We start from the raw sequence: 18,304 nt of genomic DNA, 5'->3' as shown, positions 1-18,304 counted from the left end.
TCTGGCATCTGCTGAACGCGCCACGAGTGAAGCAGCAGCCTTGTGCGAGTATTTAGCTTGGTTTCCAGCTCACAATGATTCCTTCAATATCCTGTGGTCACATGCCTCGCAGTGCTTGGCCACTGCGCTTCGCTAATTTTGACATCAGCTTTGTGCTGCTTCATCGTTTCCTTGAAATAATTTCTTGCCCCAATCTACGCCGGGTAGTGAGAATAGGATTTTTTGTACACAGCGCTTTGGGCCTTTTCTTTAGGATGACGCTCTTTCGAGCGAGCCAGGAGGCGTCCGGTGGTGGTAATTGACTTGAGTATTGTTCGCACCCTTTCCTTTCCGAGAATACCAGCCGAGGTTGTGCTGGCACCTTTTACGCATGATCTGCGTACGTGTTCACGCTAGCGTATGCTTGTGCTAGGCGTAGAATTTTTTGCTCGTGTCTTTTTTGCTTTCAGGTGATGCGTGGAATGAACAAACTGTAGTATCCTTTTCTTTGGAGGTCAGTAAAAAAAATAGTCGCCATATTCGCTTTTACAACGCCACGGAAAGCTGCGATCTGCACTCAGCGCAGCGCCGGATCCGCATCGGCAGCTTCTCCAGTCCTCAAAGTGACGTCACGACCTCGCTTGACCAATCACGGGCGGCGGCGCGCCGCGCGGCGTGCCCCGCGGCAGAGGCCGCATATTTCTGCTAAAAAAGGCAATTCGCGCTTGTTTTTGCCTTATTTGGATGCGATATTCGAGCATACAGCATGAAAAACTATAGGACGCCGCTGCCAGTCTGATTTTCAAAAAAAGTGCTTCAGTCTCCCTTTAAGATCCGTTCAGACGAATTCACAAAAACAGTACGCTTTTCAACTGACAATGCTTTATCTCAGTGTCACTTCATCTGAATGCGCGGTATAATTCGCCTCCGATGCCAGAATTTCGGCAACTTCGTTCAGTTGTTGTTTCTTTACGGGTACAAGCCACCGCGATGGCATAGCCCTTATGCTGCTCGGCTGCTGACCCGAAAGACGAGGGTTCAATCCTGGCCGCGGAAGTGGCATTTCGATGAAGGCAAAATGCTATAGACCTGTGTACTGGGCGATGTCATCATCATCATCAGCCTGGCTACGCCCACTGCAGCACAAAGGCTTCTCCCATGTCTCTACAATTAACCGTGTCCTGTGCCAGCTGCGGCCACCTTATTTCCGCAAACTTTTTAATCTTATCCACCCACCTAACTTTCTGCCGCCCCTACTACGCTTGCCTTCTCTTGGAATCCACTCCGTTGCCCATAACAGCCTTTGGTTTCTTACCTTTGCATTACATGCCCTGCACAAGCCCATTTCTTCTTCATTTCAACTAGGATGCCATTAACTCGCGTTTGTTCCGTGACTCATAATGAGCTCTTCCTGTTTCTTGACGTTAAATTTATCATTTCTCTTTTTGTAGCTTGCTGCGCTGTACTTAAGTTGAACCCTTTTTGTCCTACCCCATAGGTGAGTACTGGGTAACGTACAGCTGTTTTATACTTTTCTCCTGAGGGCTATTGGAAAATTGCCATTTATGATCCGAGAGAACCTGCCATATGCGCTCCCCTATTCCTGTTCTTGTTATTTCCCTCTCATGGTCCGTATCAGCGGTCACTACCTGCTCTAAGTAGACATATTCTCTAACTACTTCCAGCACCTCGCTACCAATTGTGAATTGCTGTCTCCTTGCGAGACTGTTGAACATTACTTTGGTTTTAGGCGAGCTAATTTTTAGCCCCACTGTTCTGCTTTGCCTGTCAAGTCATTGATCATGCTTTGCAGTTCATCCGCTGAGTAACTTAGCAAAGCAATGTCATCAGCGAGTCGCCGACTGCTAAGGTATTTTGAATTAACTCTTATCCCCTACTATTCCCAGTGCATGCCTCCACATACCTCCTGTAAACAGGCGGTGAATAGCATCGGCAAGATAGTGTCTCCCTGCTTAACACCTTTTCTTATTTTAATTACTGTGCCATGTCAGTGCACGATAAGCAGCCTAAGGTGGCTGTCGAAATTTACCAAAGCCCTCCACTACGGCGCCCTTCATAGCGTGAGTCACTTTGGGACGTTAAACACCGTAAAACATTCACCGATACACCTAGTATGGTTGAAACATTATGCATACTGGATACTGGCTGAAAAGTGTGCACCTGCTTCCATGCATTCACATGCAAGATGAGTCAGGCCCACTTAGTTAGCAGTAAGTTGTCCGGTAGAAAGCTGCCCATGGATTTGCATACACCCATAAATAATCAGAATCCACATTGCCATCCTCCGCCAGTACATATCGGTGTACAGAATTTCCGTGCAGGTCCACTTCCAGGAACCACAGTAATCGCATGATTACAGAATGCACATCTACCAACGTTCTTCGACTGCTTCAGCGTGCCTACTGTACCGCTCTAAGCCCCTGAATGCATTCGTTGGGGCTAAAATAAATACGCAGAATTATGCAGAAAAAGCCGACGTAGAGAACTTTGCAGACTTAAATTCAGCGAAAACTGCACCAGCGGAGATTAATTACCTGCTTTAAAACTATCGGGTTCCTATAGTTGGTGAGAGCTAAAGCGGTTCATGCGGCCGATATTCATTCTGATTCGCCTACCACAGCAGCGTCCGTGACAGCCGAGGCAGCTGATGACATGCTACACTCATAGTACTTCATAGTGCTACACTCATGTACACTCATAGTAAACTCATAGTTACTCATAGTAACAACAAGTTCGCTATCGGTGCGGGGTTCCAGCATGTCGTTGCCGACTTTCTGCCTCTACTAGACACTAAATTCGCGCGGATCTCGCAGTACGACAAACGCAGCGATTTTTACGGTTCCTGTGGTACCGGTAGCAGCATGTGGTTAACATGCTGCCATAAGCTTTCTCCTTGCACTGTTGTTAATTGCTATATCCCGACCAGGTTGCTCAGCGCGCTAGCTGTAATGTTTCTGTATCTAAAGAACTAGACACGGGGAAAACTTACGTGTCTGGTTACTGGTTAAAAACCGTGGCACCGCTGCTAGTCAGTGAGGGCTTCGTCTTCTTCATCGGTGACACGAGCGCCACCTTGTGGTCCTTCTCATGCATCTCGGGGTTTGAGCATGGTTGAAACTTTCGGGTTACATCGGCGCTATCTTTGCACTCTGGGTGAGGGCGAGGCGAGGAAGCACACACCACACCTCTTTCTAAATTCTGCCCGGTAATACTAGGCTTTGGTTTCTTCCTCGCGCAGCCAACCACTTCGTGGGTATGTGTCGTTCTTGAAGGGCGCAACAACATCGGTGATCGCTCTCACAGTTAACACTCAACAGTGTGCTCTCAAATCTTACGTGAGTACTTTTTCATCCCCTGTCAAGGATGCAAAGCAACAAAATTTTCTGATCACAAATGTGGAAGAAGGGTCCGTGTGCCGCACTGTGACCAACATGCACACCGTAAACCAAGTGTTCGACCAAAACTCGTTAAAGGGTGCACCGTCAAAAAAAAAACATCTCGAACTTCAAATTTCACCTAGCCAAGCATTCTCCCATGCCTATAATGCCGTGCATTGTTATCAATGTCTCTGGTACCAGCAACAGCCATGATGATAATGAGAATCATAATTCATCAATGTCATCACTTGCCCCAGCTACGACCCCTGCAGGGCAAATGCCTCTCCCAATGATCCCTAATAAGCTCTCTATACTTGCTTATTAGTACAGTGTAGAGGACGCGGATGAAGGCACAAGGGGACACACACGGCGCTGTCTTTGTCTGCGTCATTTGAGCTGTTCTAAGAAGCTTGATCAATCAACCAACCCAGAATTTTGCATTTCTGAGCTCTATATTGCGCCAGCTGCGGCGCTATCAATTTTTTTTTGCCTCATCTGCCACCGACCCCCCCGCAGTAGAGAGCTCCGGATAATTTCTACCACCTGGGGTTCTTTAACGTGCACTGACATCGCACAGTACACGGGCCTCTAGGATTTCGCCTCTATGGAAATGTGTCTGCCGCGACAACGAGGTTCCGTAGTTGATAACTTCGAAATTGTTTCGACCACCTAGGTTCCTTTAACCGGTACTGAAATCGCACAGCACACGGGCATCGTTTGTGTTTAGCCTCCATCGAAACGTGGCCTCTGCTTGGATGCCCACAAACACGGGCTCGAATGTTACAGAGAAAGCATAGGAAAGGAATTCACCCTGTGCGTTCCGAATATAAATAACAAACTCTTCTTCAGTGCAAAAAATTCAGGGGGCACTTTGACTGTCTAAAGTGGGTAGAGGCGGAAGCGTTTTCCGCACCACCTTCGCTGTTTCTGTGGCACCGGTGGCGTCACATATAATTGAGTACTAATTACTAAATGATGACAAATCACTAATTAATGGTTAATTACTGATTAAGGCCTGAATACTAATTAACTTCTAATTAATTACGCTTAAGCTTCGCCTTTAGGAGTGGAACGCGACAGCGCATTGTAGCGCTGCCAGGGAGTCCACGGAACACCACCCGTTCAGCGCGATGCCTTGCCGTTTGAACGCAACGCTTTTTGAGGAAAGGAAATGGCGCAGTAATTCTCTATCATCTCGGTGGACACCTGAACCGCACCGTAGAGGAAGGGAGGAAGTGGGAGTGAAAGAAGATAGGTAAAGAGGAGCCGTAATGAAGAAAATGAAATTTGTATTTGAGGAAAGGAAATTACGCAGTAACTGTCTCACAAAATTCAGGGGGGCACTTTTTTGACCTAAAGTGTGGTCACTGATACCCCTAAGAGTGGAACGCGACAGCGTCTTGCAACGCTGCCAAGGAGTCCATAGAACGCCATCGCCCATTCGGTTCTACGCCTCGCTCGTCAGTAAATTGGTTTTTGAGGAAAGGAAATGTATCTGTCTCTCATTTGTCGGTGGACACCTAAACCTCGCGGGAAGGGAATGGAGGAGGATGAGAGTGAGTGAAGACACCGTATTCACTAGACGCGCCTTTGTTCATTCCAAACCATAGAGCTGGCATGGCGGAGTGGATAGCATGCTCGGCTCTCACGCCAAAGACCGGGGTTCGATTCCTGAGCTCGACCAATTTCTTAATCGGTTTTATTTATTTATATGGCCTGACTAGTACAGCTAACTAGGCTAATTGGGTAATTAAGGAATTAACTAAGCTCAGTCCCACTTACTTGGAGCATCACTATACGATCCCTTCAATTGGTTGCATGGTTACTAGGCAAAGTACAATTGGCCCCGTTTGAAATTCGAGCACTGTGACGTCACGACCGTTTCCACCAATTGAAAAGCGTGACATTTTCTGTCGACAACTGCTGCTTACAACGATGAGACATTAAAGGCTTCCGCCTTAATAAATAGAGTTCGAGTATGACTTCGCTCACGATGCGTAGTTGGCCTACTCGGCACTGCCGTTGACCATCAAAGTGCTGGAAGGCATCGCAGGAGTCAATTCGTCTCCCTAAACGTTGTAGGCAGAAGATTTGCCCCGGTAAAGGTTGCTACCGCTACTGAGGCCGACGTTTCGGTGCCCCATACGCGCCAGAAGGCTACGGGACCGGTGTAAACAAACAGAAACCCTGAACAAAGCTTCAGCTGTCAGCCAGCGTTCGCGCTTGTCCTTTATCTCGTCCGTGTTTCCGGGTTTTAAGGCGGAAGCCTTTAATGTCTCATCGTTGTAAGCAGCAGTTGTCGACAGAAAATGTCACGCTTTTCAATTGGTGGAAACGGTCGTGACGTCACAGTGCGCGAATTTCAAACGGGGCCAATTGCACTTTGGCTAGTAACCATGCAACCAATTGAAGGGATCATATAGTGATGCTCCAGGTAAGTGGGACTGAGCTTAGTTAATTGCTTAATTACCCAATTAGCCTAATTAGCTTTACTAGTCAGGCCATATAAATAAATAAAAGCGATTAAGAAATTGGTCGAGCTCAGGAATTGAACCCCGGTCTTCGGCGTGAGAGACGAGCACGCTATCCACTACGCCATGCCACCTCGATGGTTTGCAATGAACAAAGGCGCGTCTAGTGAATACGGTGTCTTCACATACTGCCATCCTCCTCCCTTCCCTTCCGGCGAGGTTTAGGTGTCCACCGAGATATGAGAGACAGATACATTTCCTTTCTTCAAAAACCAATTTACCGACGAGTGAGGCGTACAACCGAATGGGCGATGGCGTTCTATGGACTCCTTGGCAGCGTTGCAAGACGCTGTCGCGTTCCACTCTTAGGGGCGAAGCATAACATCTTAACCACACATCACTGACCACACTTTAGGTCAAAAAAGTGCCCCCCTAAATTTTGACGGGTGTCCACCGAGATATGTGAGACAGTTACTGCGTAATTTCCTTTCCTCAAATACAATTTTCATTTTTTTCATTACGGCTCCTCTTTATCTATCTTCTTTCACTCCCACCTCCCTTTCTCTACGGTGCGGCTCAGGTGTCCACCGAGATGACAGAGAATTACTGCGCCATTTCCTTTCCTCAAAAAGCGTTGCGTTCAAAGGGCAAGGCATCGCGCCGAACGGGTGGTGGCGTTCCGTGGACTCCCTGGCAGCGCTACAACGCGCTGTCGCGTTCCACTCCTAAAGGCGAAGCTTAAGCGTCATTAATTAGCAGTTAATTAGTATTCGGGCATTAATCAGTAATTAACAATTAATTAGTGTTTTGCCATTACTTAGTAGTTAGTACTCAAATATATGTGACGCCACCAGTGCCACAGAAACAGCGAAGGTGGTGCGGAAAACGCTTCCGCCTCTACCCACTTTAGACAGTCAAAGTGCCCCCGAATTTTTATTTTTGTTGTTGCGCTCACTTAGTGTTAAGGTTGGCTGTAGTGCAACCTAATAACGAGCATACAGAGCTCATCTATGCCCGGCGAAATGAAAAACTTGGTTCGAATGCCGCTGCCGCTGCCCCGACGTGTCGGGTCGCCACCTCCTTGCTCGGCTCCGTATCCAACACACACCACTCTCATGGAAGGCAGGTTTCGCATCCCAGAACTGAGGACACACGCCCTCCATGTGCGACCTCTTCCAGCCAACATGTCACACGAAGACCATAATGGTCGGCGCCTGGCACGAGCCTTGGCCCGACATTGTGGCAATAGAACCGGTGGATACTACGTGGACGCCTCCGGTCCTCACCACAGGGGATGGTACACGGCTGCGGCAGTTCACAACAGTAACACAGTTAACGGCCTCACCTTCAGAGCCCACAGTGCAGCACACGCAGAAGAGGTCGCGATTGCTCTCGCGGCCTCACATTCAGATTAAGAATACATAATCACACACTCGCGAGTGGCCTGTCGGAACGTCGAACAAGGCTGCACTTTCTTCCTGACCTATCGAATCTGCCAAAATTGCATACGGAATACGGACCCCGCATACCTTTACCTTACATGGGCCCCTGCTCATCATGGGTTGGCAAGAAACGAAGCAGCAGACGCAGCCGCCCGCGGGCTTCCTCACCAGGCTGTTTTCTCTTCCTTACTCGGTCAGGAACCCGATTGCAATCCCGTCTATACCTTCAAAGATATTACAACATACTATCAAAATAGTCATCGCCTTTACCCTCTCCCGTGTAAAGGCCTCAAGAAGGCGGAGGAGCGGCTCCTTCTCCGCCTTCTCACCAATACATTGCTGTGCCCGGCAGCAATAAAACATTTTGACCCCCTTTAACGGCAGCTGCCCCCACTGTAGAGCGGTGTCTTCTGGCACTTATCACATGGTGTGGGCCTGCCCCTCCAACCCGACTATTCCCCCCATCCCCAACCCAACCCGGGAGGACTGGGAGGGGTGGCAATGTGAAGGGTGGCAATCGGTTGGAGGGAGGGGTTTGTGATGGCTACAACCGCGTCTTCGCCTGTGCATGCAGCATCCACCCAAACGGCAAACGGTTCCGTGCCATAGTGTTTGTGGAGCGCCCGAGCGCGAGCTCTCCGTCGGGGTTCGTGGTAGGTGGGGTGCATGTTTTTGAGGAGAGGTTTGATAAGTAGTTCGCGGTGAATATGGCGGGGGACCTGGAGCTTCAACTAGGCCTACACAATACGATAGGGGAGCTTATCGAGGCCCACCGACAGACACAATACATACGTTTTGCGAGAACCACCACCGGGAGACACATCCGACACACCCTCGGTATACGCCTACAGGCCCAGACTGGCTACAGGCCCAGAGACGATCAGGGTATCCAGCTCGATATTTGATCGGCAGGCATGATTTGTCGCTGCTCGAGTATAGCTTATAACAGACAGTCTTTGTGATCACACGGCTACTTTGTATTTTCTGGTGCGAATGGGCGATACACTGAGCCAAGCCTGGCTCTTTATGAAATGCGGCTCGGAGCGCTTTCCCTTGGCGCCTTTCCCACACTCCTTGATCACGGTGGCAGTGGTGCGGTCACTTTTGCGCCATATGGTGCTTGCTGTTTTTAATATTAAATCGAGGAAACGTTTCGTAATCCGGCAAACTAGGCGTCGTCTTTCTTTTTGTTTTTCACACGGTTGTTGTTCACGAAAAACTCAAAAACATATATTCGCATGACTTGAGCAAGTGTAAAGAATTTATTGAGATTTTCTTTGAATTGAGACATGAAGATCTTAAAATAAATGAATAAACGTACATGACATGTATATGACAAAGTATCGTGGTAACAAGTGCTATGCGAAAACGTCGCAGAGGAGCAACTAATACCTTCATATGCTGAAGGGAACAGATAAAACGTCAATAGAATACATAATGTCGCGGCCTCTGAGTTATAAGCAAACTGCTCAAATGATCCGTAAGTAATGAAAAAGCGTTGAATTTTCAGGCGAAAACTCCAAATGCGCTCAACAGGGCACGTATCCGCGGTATATGACCACGCCGGCTGACATCGCAAAACGCCTCACCGCTGCAACTGGCCTACCAACCAGATAAAACACATTTAGGAATGCTTAAAATACTCTCGTCAAATGATACCTAATAATATTAAGGTTCTCGCTCCCACTAGATACAAATAACGGCAGTTTAAGGCAGTTTAATGACTGGCAGAAATAAGTACCACTACGTGTAATCACTCCACGTTGTCTAAGTACGAAAAAGTAACACTGTAACAAGTGCTATGCGGCAGCGTAGTAATGAACCTGAATAACAGTTGCACATGTGATGAGTCAAGAGATTTGCAAACCTCAAAAGCTTTCATAATGTGAGTCTCTATGCACGGACAAAAGAGAAAACGTGAATACACTACGCCGCTCCGTTGGAAGGCTCCTCGCTAAAGCGCAGACGTGGGCGGAACGCGCCACTCGGCATCTGGCAGCAATCTTTCTCGCTGAGCGGCTGCATCTGCCTCTGTATCCTGGTAACGCAAAAGCATGGGGCCTACTAGGAGGTGTGTGCCATGGGCTACACTGCGAACGTATTGAGAGCAATCGCTTTAGGGGCAAAAGCCTCTGACCGTTTGTCGCAACAGATCACGGAGTCCATGCTTCATGGACATCAACTGTTAACTTATGTTATTACCTCTTTTTTGTACAACAGGTGGCGCTAGCCGCGCTTGCCTGCTGCGCCCAAAAGCGTTTTCTGAAGATTCATCCCAACCGAATTGTATACCAACGTAACAGAGCATAATGTGTAACCGCACTTCCTCCCAAACAACAGCGAAACCATAAAAGAATGTGCTGATCGAAGAACAAAACCATGGCCTAGCAAGTTCCCTAAGGAGTTGTCTACACTGTGTCACCTGAATTCGTACTTCTTTGCGGTAAGTAGCGCTTCCGACAACGAATCAGGCGCCAAGTTCGCAAAAGCTGTCTGGTTATCAGAACGAAGCAATTAATGTCCAGCCTTTCTGCATACGAATCGATTCTAGGATTGGACGCCTAATAGGACGATTTTAACTCTGCCTTTATCATCAAAACAAGCTTTTACTAACAGTGAGGCAGGCAGTTTTTAAGTTCCAAATTTAAACTAATAGTTTGCACCGTAACAAGTGACTGGCAAAGTAAATTGCACAGTTGTGCTAAAAACTCCGGAAACAAATACATCCGTATTCTTCGTCAACCGTCGGAATGCCCATCAATACTGTCAAGAAACTATGTGGTCTGCATCCCACACCAGGCACTCGTAATTAATGGCACTCATTATTCTTGAATACAATGGCTGTGTACAATATGCAAGCAACAGGAAAACAAGAAGCACTTCAACAACGAGTCAACAAAGCAACGTTACTACATCAGTAAAACTATGAGCGAATAAATACTCTTATGTATGTATTCAAAAGGACACGTATTAGTTTAATGTGTTTTAGGGCAATCCCCCAAGTTGGAGTGAATTTGTGAGAACGGAGCAAATACTCATTTCCGGAACAGGACGAATTTTTCTCCAACTGCGAAGCTTCTGTGAAAGCTGCATAGCTTTCCTTTGTAGCAGTTAGGCTGCGCTTGACTGGATGATAATGAGTAATTGCTTCCTTGTTAGGTCACCTATTGGAGCTTGTGTCCCTCCTCACTAACTTTGCACTGGTCAAGAGGTTTGCACACACTGGTAGGCTCCGTGAGAAAAGTTATTGCTACATATGCCCGCATTACGTATACGTCCACAGCTTAGGAAGCACTGTACTATATATGCTGACTAGCACTGCTTAGACAGTGAAGATGGCTTGGCTAATGCCCCCAGCCTTCGCGTAAGCTCAGAAAACCCTACGAACCGGTCGTAAGCGAGAGAGCGAAGATTCCGAACACTTCACTTTGTGCAAAGTACGCAAATAAAATTTCTTTGTACATACAGCTAAGAGTCCAAAAAGCGTGAGCTTAGCTGTGTACAGCTCATCTTGTCAGAGAAGGGGATTGAGGACGGCAGGTACAAGAAAAAAGTCGGTTCACACACACAAAAAAAAAAAATTACTGGAATGTCCATACAGCGCCACTGTTTGTGTCCCAAAGGCATTGTCTGGTGCCTTTGTCATTGCACCAAATGATCACCGCTGTCACCCGTACGCGAACAAATAAAACACGCTGTCGTATTAAAGTGAGTCACGAACAAGAAATTGAGAAAAAAAAAGTAAGCGCCGCAGAAGGCAATCCCACATGTTCCAGTTGGTGAACGCCCCAGAAAGTACCGGCACATCACGCATACCCTCTCACCAGAAGGTGCACTTGTCACTTGGGTTCATCCTGGATTCCGCGCTGCATTTGAAGGCGGCAGAGAATTCGGGCATGTTCATCAGGGGCATATTGCACCTCACGCTCATATCTGGATATCGGTCAGTCGGACGTGAATTAGAGCACCACTTATAGCAAAACGCGATGAAAAACAACTGGTCGCTGGACACTTCCGGTAGTCCTTCAAGCTCAACTGGCACGCCTGGTTGTTCCTTCGCCTTCAGGTAAGCTTCGTAAAGCCCGGAAAGGCCGATGAAGTCGGCCATAATCTCCGAATCTGTAACGTCGTCCGGTTTCATCAGGTCTTCTTCCAGTGGCATGTATGACTGCCGGAGGCACATGACACGCTTATTGTACTCTTCCTCCGACGCCGGAGTCCACCAGTCCCGCTCGACGTCGTTATCGTCTCTCCGTCTATTCGACACGTCGAAGGCGTGCATCATCTCATGCGCGGCGAGGTGTCCCGCCGAAGCGTAGTCGACGGCTGGGACCGTGTCGAAAAATGGTGGCAGCAAAAGACCGAGACCCACCACCATGGCGTTCAGAGGCGGTTTGTAAATGGCGTTCACAAGAGACATGTCATCGTTTATGCGCTTCTTGAAAGGATGCTCCGAAAGCCTCGTCAAGGCCTTCCTGGTCTTGGCTTGCGAGGCGCTCAGCCAGTTGTGCACAAAGGAAGGACCAGAGTTGCCGAAAGCTTCGTAGAAGCTGTTCAAAGTGTCTTCGTCTTCCGCACCTTCAGGATAGCCCACTATTTTCTTCATGTTCACCAGCTTTCGCAACGCTATTTGTTTCGTACCGTCTTCTACCCAAGATGACTCGGCTATTTTGCCGCGTAGCGAGTCCGCTATGCTTAAGACCATTTCTTCAGCCTTAGAGATTGTCTCACTGGTGATAGCTGTGTGGTAGAAGGCAGAGTAAGTTGCGCTGTGCATCACCTGTGAAGTAAGCTTGAGGCAGCGTAACTCCCACTGGAAAATGGGGCTATTAAGGCGAGAAGAAGCAGAGCCGCTCGCATCAACCATCTGTCTGAGTTGACGTGACACGTCGAAGATTATCCATAATCGCAGGTGATTCGAATCAATCTTCTGAAATGCCAGCGCGAGAAATGATACCAAATACCGAGTTTGAAACGCTACATAGTGATCTTCGGGCAAAATACCGTCAGTCACATTTCTCATGTAGTCATTCCAAACGTTTCCTTTCTTGAATGTGATGGCTTTCTCCATCGTTCTCAGCAAGTACACAGACCTATTCTTTGCGTCCGGCGCGTCGTCTTCGGCGGCCGCGTTGCCAAGCTTCATAAGAAACTCGTCAATGGTCTTGATCGTCGCAGAGACTTCCGAGATTCGTTGGTCGTCGAGCCCTAGCCACTGGAGGTGCTTTTTGATAGCGTCCAAGCTTGTCGGTTGCTTGTGGACGAAGTAACGCCGCATGCTGAGAACTAGGTACAGCCGCTCGTCGTTACCAGGCACGGCGTCCACTCTAGCGTTAAACAGAGTGGGCAGGCCGTAGTTGAGGGTGAAGTCCAGCATTAAGTACGCAGGGTCGATGCCAGAGTCAGCCTCGAAGAGGGCATTTTGGGAGCGCAAGAAATCCATGATGTCTGCAGGGGTGTCTTGACCGGACGGAACACCGTCCTCAAGGAGGGCTACGCAGGTCTGAAAAAGGCCGGCCGCCTTCTCGATGGCCGTCTGGGAGTCCGCGGGCACCGACTTGTTGCGCAAAGCATCGATCACGGACAACAAGATTCTTCGATTTTGCTGGCCAAAGACGCTGGTCAGCTTGGAGCTCGGTGCCAGTTTCCAGCGAGTGCAGACGTGCTTGTGGAAGTCGTCGCAAGGATCGTACTTGGGTGACAGCGATTCATTGTACAGGTCAGATACAAACTGGCACTGTTCACTGGAGCACGGCTTCGGAGGAGTCGTCGTTCCCGTGGACGCTTCGGCGTGGTGGCTGTCATCGCCGGTCAGATTCAGACCGAACACGGTGCCCGCAGCCACTGCAGCCAGCACCAGCAGAACGACGATGGTGCCCCCAACCGCGACCATGACCTTCTTTGAGCAGCCTTTCTTGCCGGTTGAACTCTTTGGCCGCGATTCCTGCATGGAACAGTAAGCGTCGTGTCATCATGGAAAGCTCAGAGCAAAGCGAAACGAACATGTTTGTCAGGACGCCCTGCGAATCACGAAGCGTGAATCTTTCTCCACAGGTGCGCTTTGATCGGACTTTCGACTACGCACTAAACGGCCGTCCTTGTGCCTTGAATTTCGGCGACAGCTGCTGCCATCAACAAAAGGGGCAAGCCGGTGCACCATCAACAAAAGGGGCAAGCCGGTGCACCACCAACCAAAGCTGTGCACACAATGTGGCCCGCGGGCACAAAAACCTTCCTCTATACGGCGACGAGGCAGCCTATCTGTTCTCGCACTTCTACGAAAAAGGAGACAACCTAGATTTCCTTGTTACGCTGCAAATGTTATCCTAAGTGGGACTGCACCTCTCGTAAATTCAATGCCGTTGATTATCAACGCATTGAACACCACTGGGTCTATTCTATTTTCTATCTTTACAGTTTAATGCTTTTACTTGTCCGTCACTCTTGCCTTCACTTTTCCGTCTGCTTTGGAAATACTTAACTAGTTCTGCGGCTCTATGTGGCGTAAAATTTAGGGAGCCGATCAACAAGAAATCTGCCTTCAGTTGCGCGCAGTACCAATGCAACTTCGCTGCATATAAGCAGTGCATAACTTGCAAGCTTAATTTAGTTCAATGAAAATAACAGTGACCTCTTTGATATCGGCAATTTCAGAACTACTGTGATTTGATCAGAGCATGTTATCACTGTTCATACCCGCTCCCTGGTCTTCCAACATCAGCACAAGTGTTCCTTAGAAATAAACTGCTGCGAACTATATTCAGGAAAGCTCCCACATGCATCAGCTTCCGTACATCCCTAAGTCGCATTTACTCGTAGCAGAACTGCTTTATAGCAAGGCTGTCGACTAGAATTTCAAGAAACTCCATCCATATTCAGCTAACTACCGCATCGGTACAATCTCATTTTCTTCCTTCTAAAAAACAAACGGTACTTGATGAGGCCAAACTTAACCAACTGTTATAACTAATAGTGCTAATAGTGACGACTTCAGAACTGTCACAGCGTGCCACAAGAGAACTTCCCCGCAGCGGATACCTGGATTTAACCTGTTGTTCCATCCGCTAGTTTGTACTGGATACGCAGAATGTACAGTGAGTACTATAAATGTGTAACAGTGAAATGAAGAACTTGCCACCTCGCAGAAAATGGCCTGGCAGTAAATGTATGCGGTACGAATTCTGAGACCACAGAACAACGCTAGGAAGCGATGGCTGAACCCGACACAACTTCGGGTCCTTTCGACGCGGTTCGAATAGGAACGGCTACAACCCATTCTTGTCGATTCGTTCTATACCTCGTGCGGCATTGCAATAAAATTGAATCTATATCTCTGTCGTGTGAGCTTTGGAAGTTCTCGGGAAAGCAATGAGCACTGTCAATGCCGGTGAATAATTTGCACTAATAGCATGCCTGAAGAGACCATAAGGGGGAAAATAAACACATGCAAGGAACATTCATGCAGGCAGCCTTTTCACTGTGTCATTATGAAGTAATTTTTTTAATTTAATTTGTATTTGTTTTTGTAGCACTCTTAAAGGGCCTACGAAAGGAGCTCTCAATAAAGCTGCGGTATGCTTAGGATGTTAAAGAACGCCGATTCACAAAGATCCTCCAGCAAGAATTATGGAAGCCGAGTTACCTCAGTCAAAATTTAGATGTCCGCGCTTTCACCTCTTTACCTCTCCTCTTGTCAGTTTTGGTACACTGAAATGTAGGCGCTCCTCCCCCGCCCCCACACACTCGACCTCGACGCGCGCGGGAATTCCCCGGACGTCGGTGCTTCCTGACTCGCCGGAGTGGCCGCGCACAGCAAACGAATGATAACTCCTGTCCGCTGACGTCACTTGCCCGATGTGACGTCGTGTGCCAGGTTCCGCGCGAGGTTCCAGCACGGCTGGTCGCCGCGAGGTGCGAAAGCGAGAATTTTTTTTTAAATATATTGTCAGTAATTCGCTCCCGTCTGAGGTCTCGTACTCGGCATGTACGCTCAGTGGCCTGTACACTAATGAAACCATTTTATAGCCAACCTCAACCACCCCTTTTCAAAGGCCATTTAACGAATGAATAAGGCGTTGAGGTAACTTCTCTTGAAGCAAACTCCCAATGCAGCAAAGTGTATATTTCCGTCCGGACTGTTTTACTATAACCGCTTCTGTTTTTCAGCACTTCTGCAGCCGCAGCTCTGAAATATTCTGGATCATTTCTCTGCCCTTGATTTTACGCACAGCATAAGTAGCATATAGGAGATAAAACCTACTGCGCATGACTGTCGCCACAAGAGCAACCCCCCCCCCCCCCCCCCCCAACCTGTCATCCCACATTCAGTGACGACTGATTAGGTAACGTGTATTTCGAACAATGTACTCACCCGGTCCAACTGACCGCTGACGGTGAAGACGCCTTGAGGGCCGTTGGTCACGTGAGCTCCAGGCTGTAAATAGGAAAAGCGGGAAAGAGAAAAGCTTCAGCTGTATAGCAAGTCTCGAGTTTATCGACGTGTGTAGCCCATGTTTCTCATACGTGCTCGGAAAGGGAGAAAAAAAAAGTAGAATTGTGAGAACACGAGTTGGCAGCAATTTGTGCCGGTTATCATTCTCGCTGCAACCTCGAATCCTTAGCGTGGCTTTCAAACGATATATCTAAATATATGTTTCCATGAATTAGTAGCCTGCAGAAATTTCACATCGATAGCACATTGAAATTCACCTATCCTAACGCTCCATCAGACATTACAAACTTCTGCGCAATATTTTGGCGATTCGATAGCTGGCGGCATATTAAGGTTGATGTTCATCCCTCGAGTCTTGTAAGCGCGCGGTATTTGGCAACAGGTGCACGCATGTTCATCGCCATCGCTTGTTTCTCTGGCAAAAGGCCATCATCTCAAGACTTGCTAAGATAGGGCACGATGAAGATGGCTTCTTCGACGGTTGCTCCCAGTCACTGCTTCTTGGTTCAAATACTGCGCAGCGCCAGATTCCCACGGCCCCACTTTCTGAGATGCTGTAAGCCAGGAGAACTGTCTGCCTTATTTGTTTGTCCGCCGCCTTGCAAACACCCCAGCATCGAAGCCTTTACGCTGCTTACGGTATCCGCAGCAACGGCCTATTGGCAGGGATTTCGTCTCATATACAAGGGGTCAAGTGCCGGGTTTGAATCCTGGTACCGCCGTCGACTCACTAAATTTTCTCATGACCACAGGCGTCCCCCTGCCAGCTGCTCGGCACTCTGAGTGGTTACGTCCTCTATTCTTGAGGAAACTGGGCTCCACCCGAGCTCGCCAGCATTTTTAATCAACCCCTCTCGCCGGCGCGGTGGCTCAGTGGTTATGGCGCTCGGCTGCTGACCCTAAAGACGCGTGTTCGATCCCGGCCGCGGGGGTCGAATTTTGATGGAGGAGAAGTTCTAGACGTCCGTGTACTGTGCGATGTCAGCGCACATTAAAGAACCTCAGGTGGTCGAAATTTCCGGAGCCCTTCACTACGGCTTCCCTCATAGCCTGAGTCGCTTTCGGATGTTAAACCCCCATAAATAAAACCAAACCATAAACCTCTCTCACGATTCCTTTTTGCGTGCCTTGGTGGTTTGCATAGTGTAGTGCGGTTAAACGCAACTTATGAAAACAGGAAAAATACACAATAATGTAACAAAGTATCTGCTTCTGTCTTCTTTTTTTGCTACGTGCCCGTATACTGTGCCCCAGGTGTGTTCAAGTTTTTAACACCTTCTTATAGCGAAGCGAGACATTTCATAGGCACAAGCCGCCTGGCCTGTTACCAAGAACGAGGATGCCGATGGCACAACGTTTTAAGCAGTCGACGTGTTACAGTGCACAACTATAACAGCACAGGTCGGATACGCTTTATGATCGGCAAACAGGCGGCAAGATAAAGGCGCCAAGATAAAATTGCTGGATGGTTGTTCATGATGTTTGCAGAGCTTATGGGCGAATAGCCTCAGTTCGTAGGGCATTTCGTAACCCTTTCTGCGTCAGGAAAGCCCAGACACAGAACATATACGTAATAACAAAGACGAAAGTGGCGCTTTAAATATTGCAGTTGCTTAAACAAGAAAGCAAATTAGATTTTTCAACGCATAATGAAATAAAGGGCTAATTAGGGGCTTTTCCATTTTAATTCTATATAGAGAGAGAAATAGGCATTTCTATCTGAAACAGCTGCACTGTCATCAAGGGTGCCGTAGTGGTGGGCATCGGAGTTATTCCAGTCAGCTTAGATCGTCTAACTAGAACAGAATTATTATATATCTATATTTTGTTTGTCGGCACCACCGCTACACAACTATTGCGCTACCATAGCCGCTGTCGGCTATGAGTATGCACATAAAATGATCTCAGTAAACCAGCATGCACGCGTTGACCGTTGTGTGCTAAAAATAATGAGCAGTTAACTGATTCAGTGATGCTACACCTGTAAAAGAGATGGCGAGAAGATCGTAATGTAACTACTTAGTCCTAGAATTTTCAAGCAACCGCTTACAACGAGTTTGTAGAGCTGAATTTATAGCCATGATGCGACTATAATATGTATGGACGCGGATGTTAACCTAAATTTGCGTAAATTACTTGCAGAGTAATAATGCGCGAATGCTGGCGGTAGTCACCACAATAATTTCCCAGTATACACGGTCAGAAGCAGCGTTTAAATAGTTAGTCGTCAGTTATGGCTGCCTGCAGGCACTTGGCTATTTTGTAAACGCTGCAGCTGTTGTGTAGCCTTCTTATGCTCGATTTTTGTTAAATCATGCATCCACTGATTAATTGCGTATTACGGAAGCACAACAGCAAAAAACCGAACAGTTATGCATCCGTATTCAATTTCCCTGTACATGCAGACAGCAGCGAGCAATGTTTACTACGCACAATGAAAATATCTCACTTTCCCCGAAAAAAACAAAGGTAACACAAGGAAACAACCGCGGGACCGGTGTGGATACACTGAATTTTCTACCAATTTCAACAATGACTATCTTCCCGGGTCGAAACTAAAAC

At 47.9% G+C, this 18,304-nt stretch overlaps 2 protein-coding genes across 9 annotated transcripts in view; both read right to left on the bottom strand.

Moving 5' to 3' along the window:
• The window catches only part of LOC149359253 (beta-hexosaminidase subunit beta-like), an 83,555-nt gene extending 80,070 nt beyond the window's left edge, over window positions 1–3,485 (bottom strand). For all 5 annotated transcript variants that reach the window (XM_089571541.1, XM_089571543.1, XM_089571544.1 and 2 more), the window contains exon 1: window positions 2,990–3,485. The gene's annotated coding sequence lies outside the window, so the exon portion shown is untranslated. The remainder of the gene's footprint in view (window positions 1–2,989) is intronic.
• Window positions 3,486–8,533: 5,048 nt separating this feature from the next.
• LOC149359252 (neprilysin-1-like) overlaps window positions 8,534–18,304 on the bottom strand; it is a 114,993-nt gene continuing 105,222 nt past the window's right edge. For all 4 annotated transcript variants that reach the window (XM_089571537.1, XM_089571536.1, XM_089571538.1 and 1 more), the window contains 2 exons: window positions 15,662–15,724; window positions 8,534–13,234 (listed from right to left, as the gene is read on the bottom strand). In XM_089571537.1, coding sequence (XP_089427663.1) covers window positions 11,111–13,234; window positions 15,662–15,724 — 2,187 coding nt within the window. In that variant the 3' untranslated portion in view covers window positions 8,534–11,110. The remainder of the gene's footprint in view (window positions 13,235–15,661; window positions 15,725–18,304) is intronic.

The sequence above is a fragment of the Amblyomma mixtum genome, chromosome 2 (genome assembly GCF_055824585.1).
Source record: "Amblyomma mixtum isolate Tamu chromosome 2, ASM5582458v1, whole genome shotgun sequence".
NCBI classification, from domain to species: Eukaryota; Metazoa; Arthropoda; class Arachnida; order Ixodida; family Ixodidae; genus Amblyomma; species Amblyomma mixtum.
The sequence above is the reverse complement of the archived record's forward strand: the minus strand, read 5'-3'. Positions and strand labels throughout refer to the sequence as shown.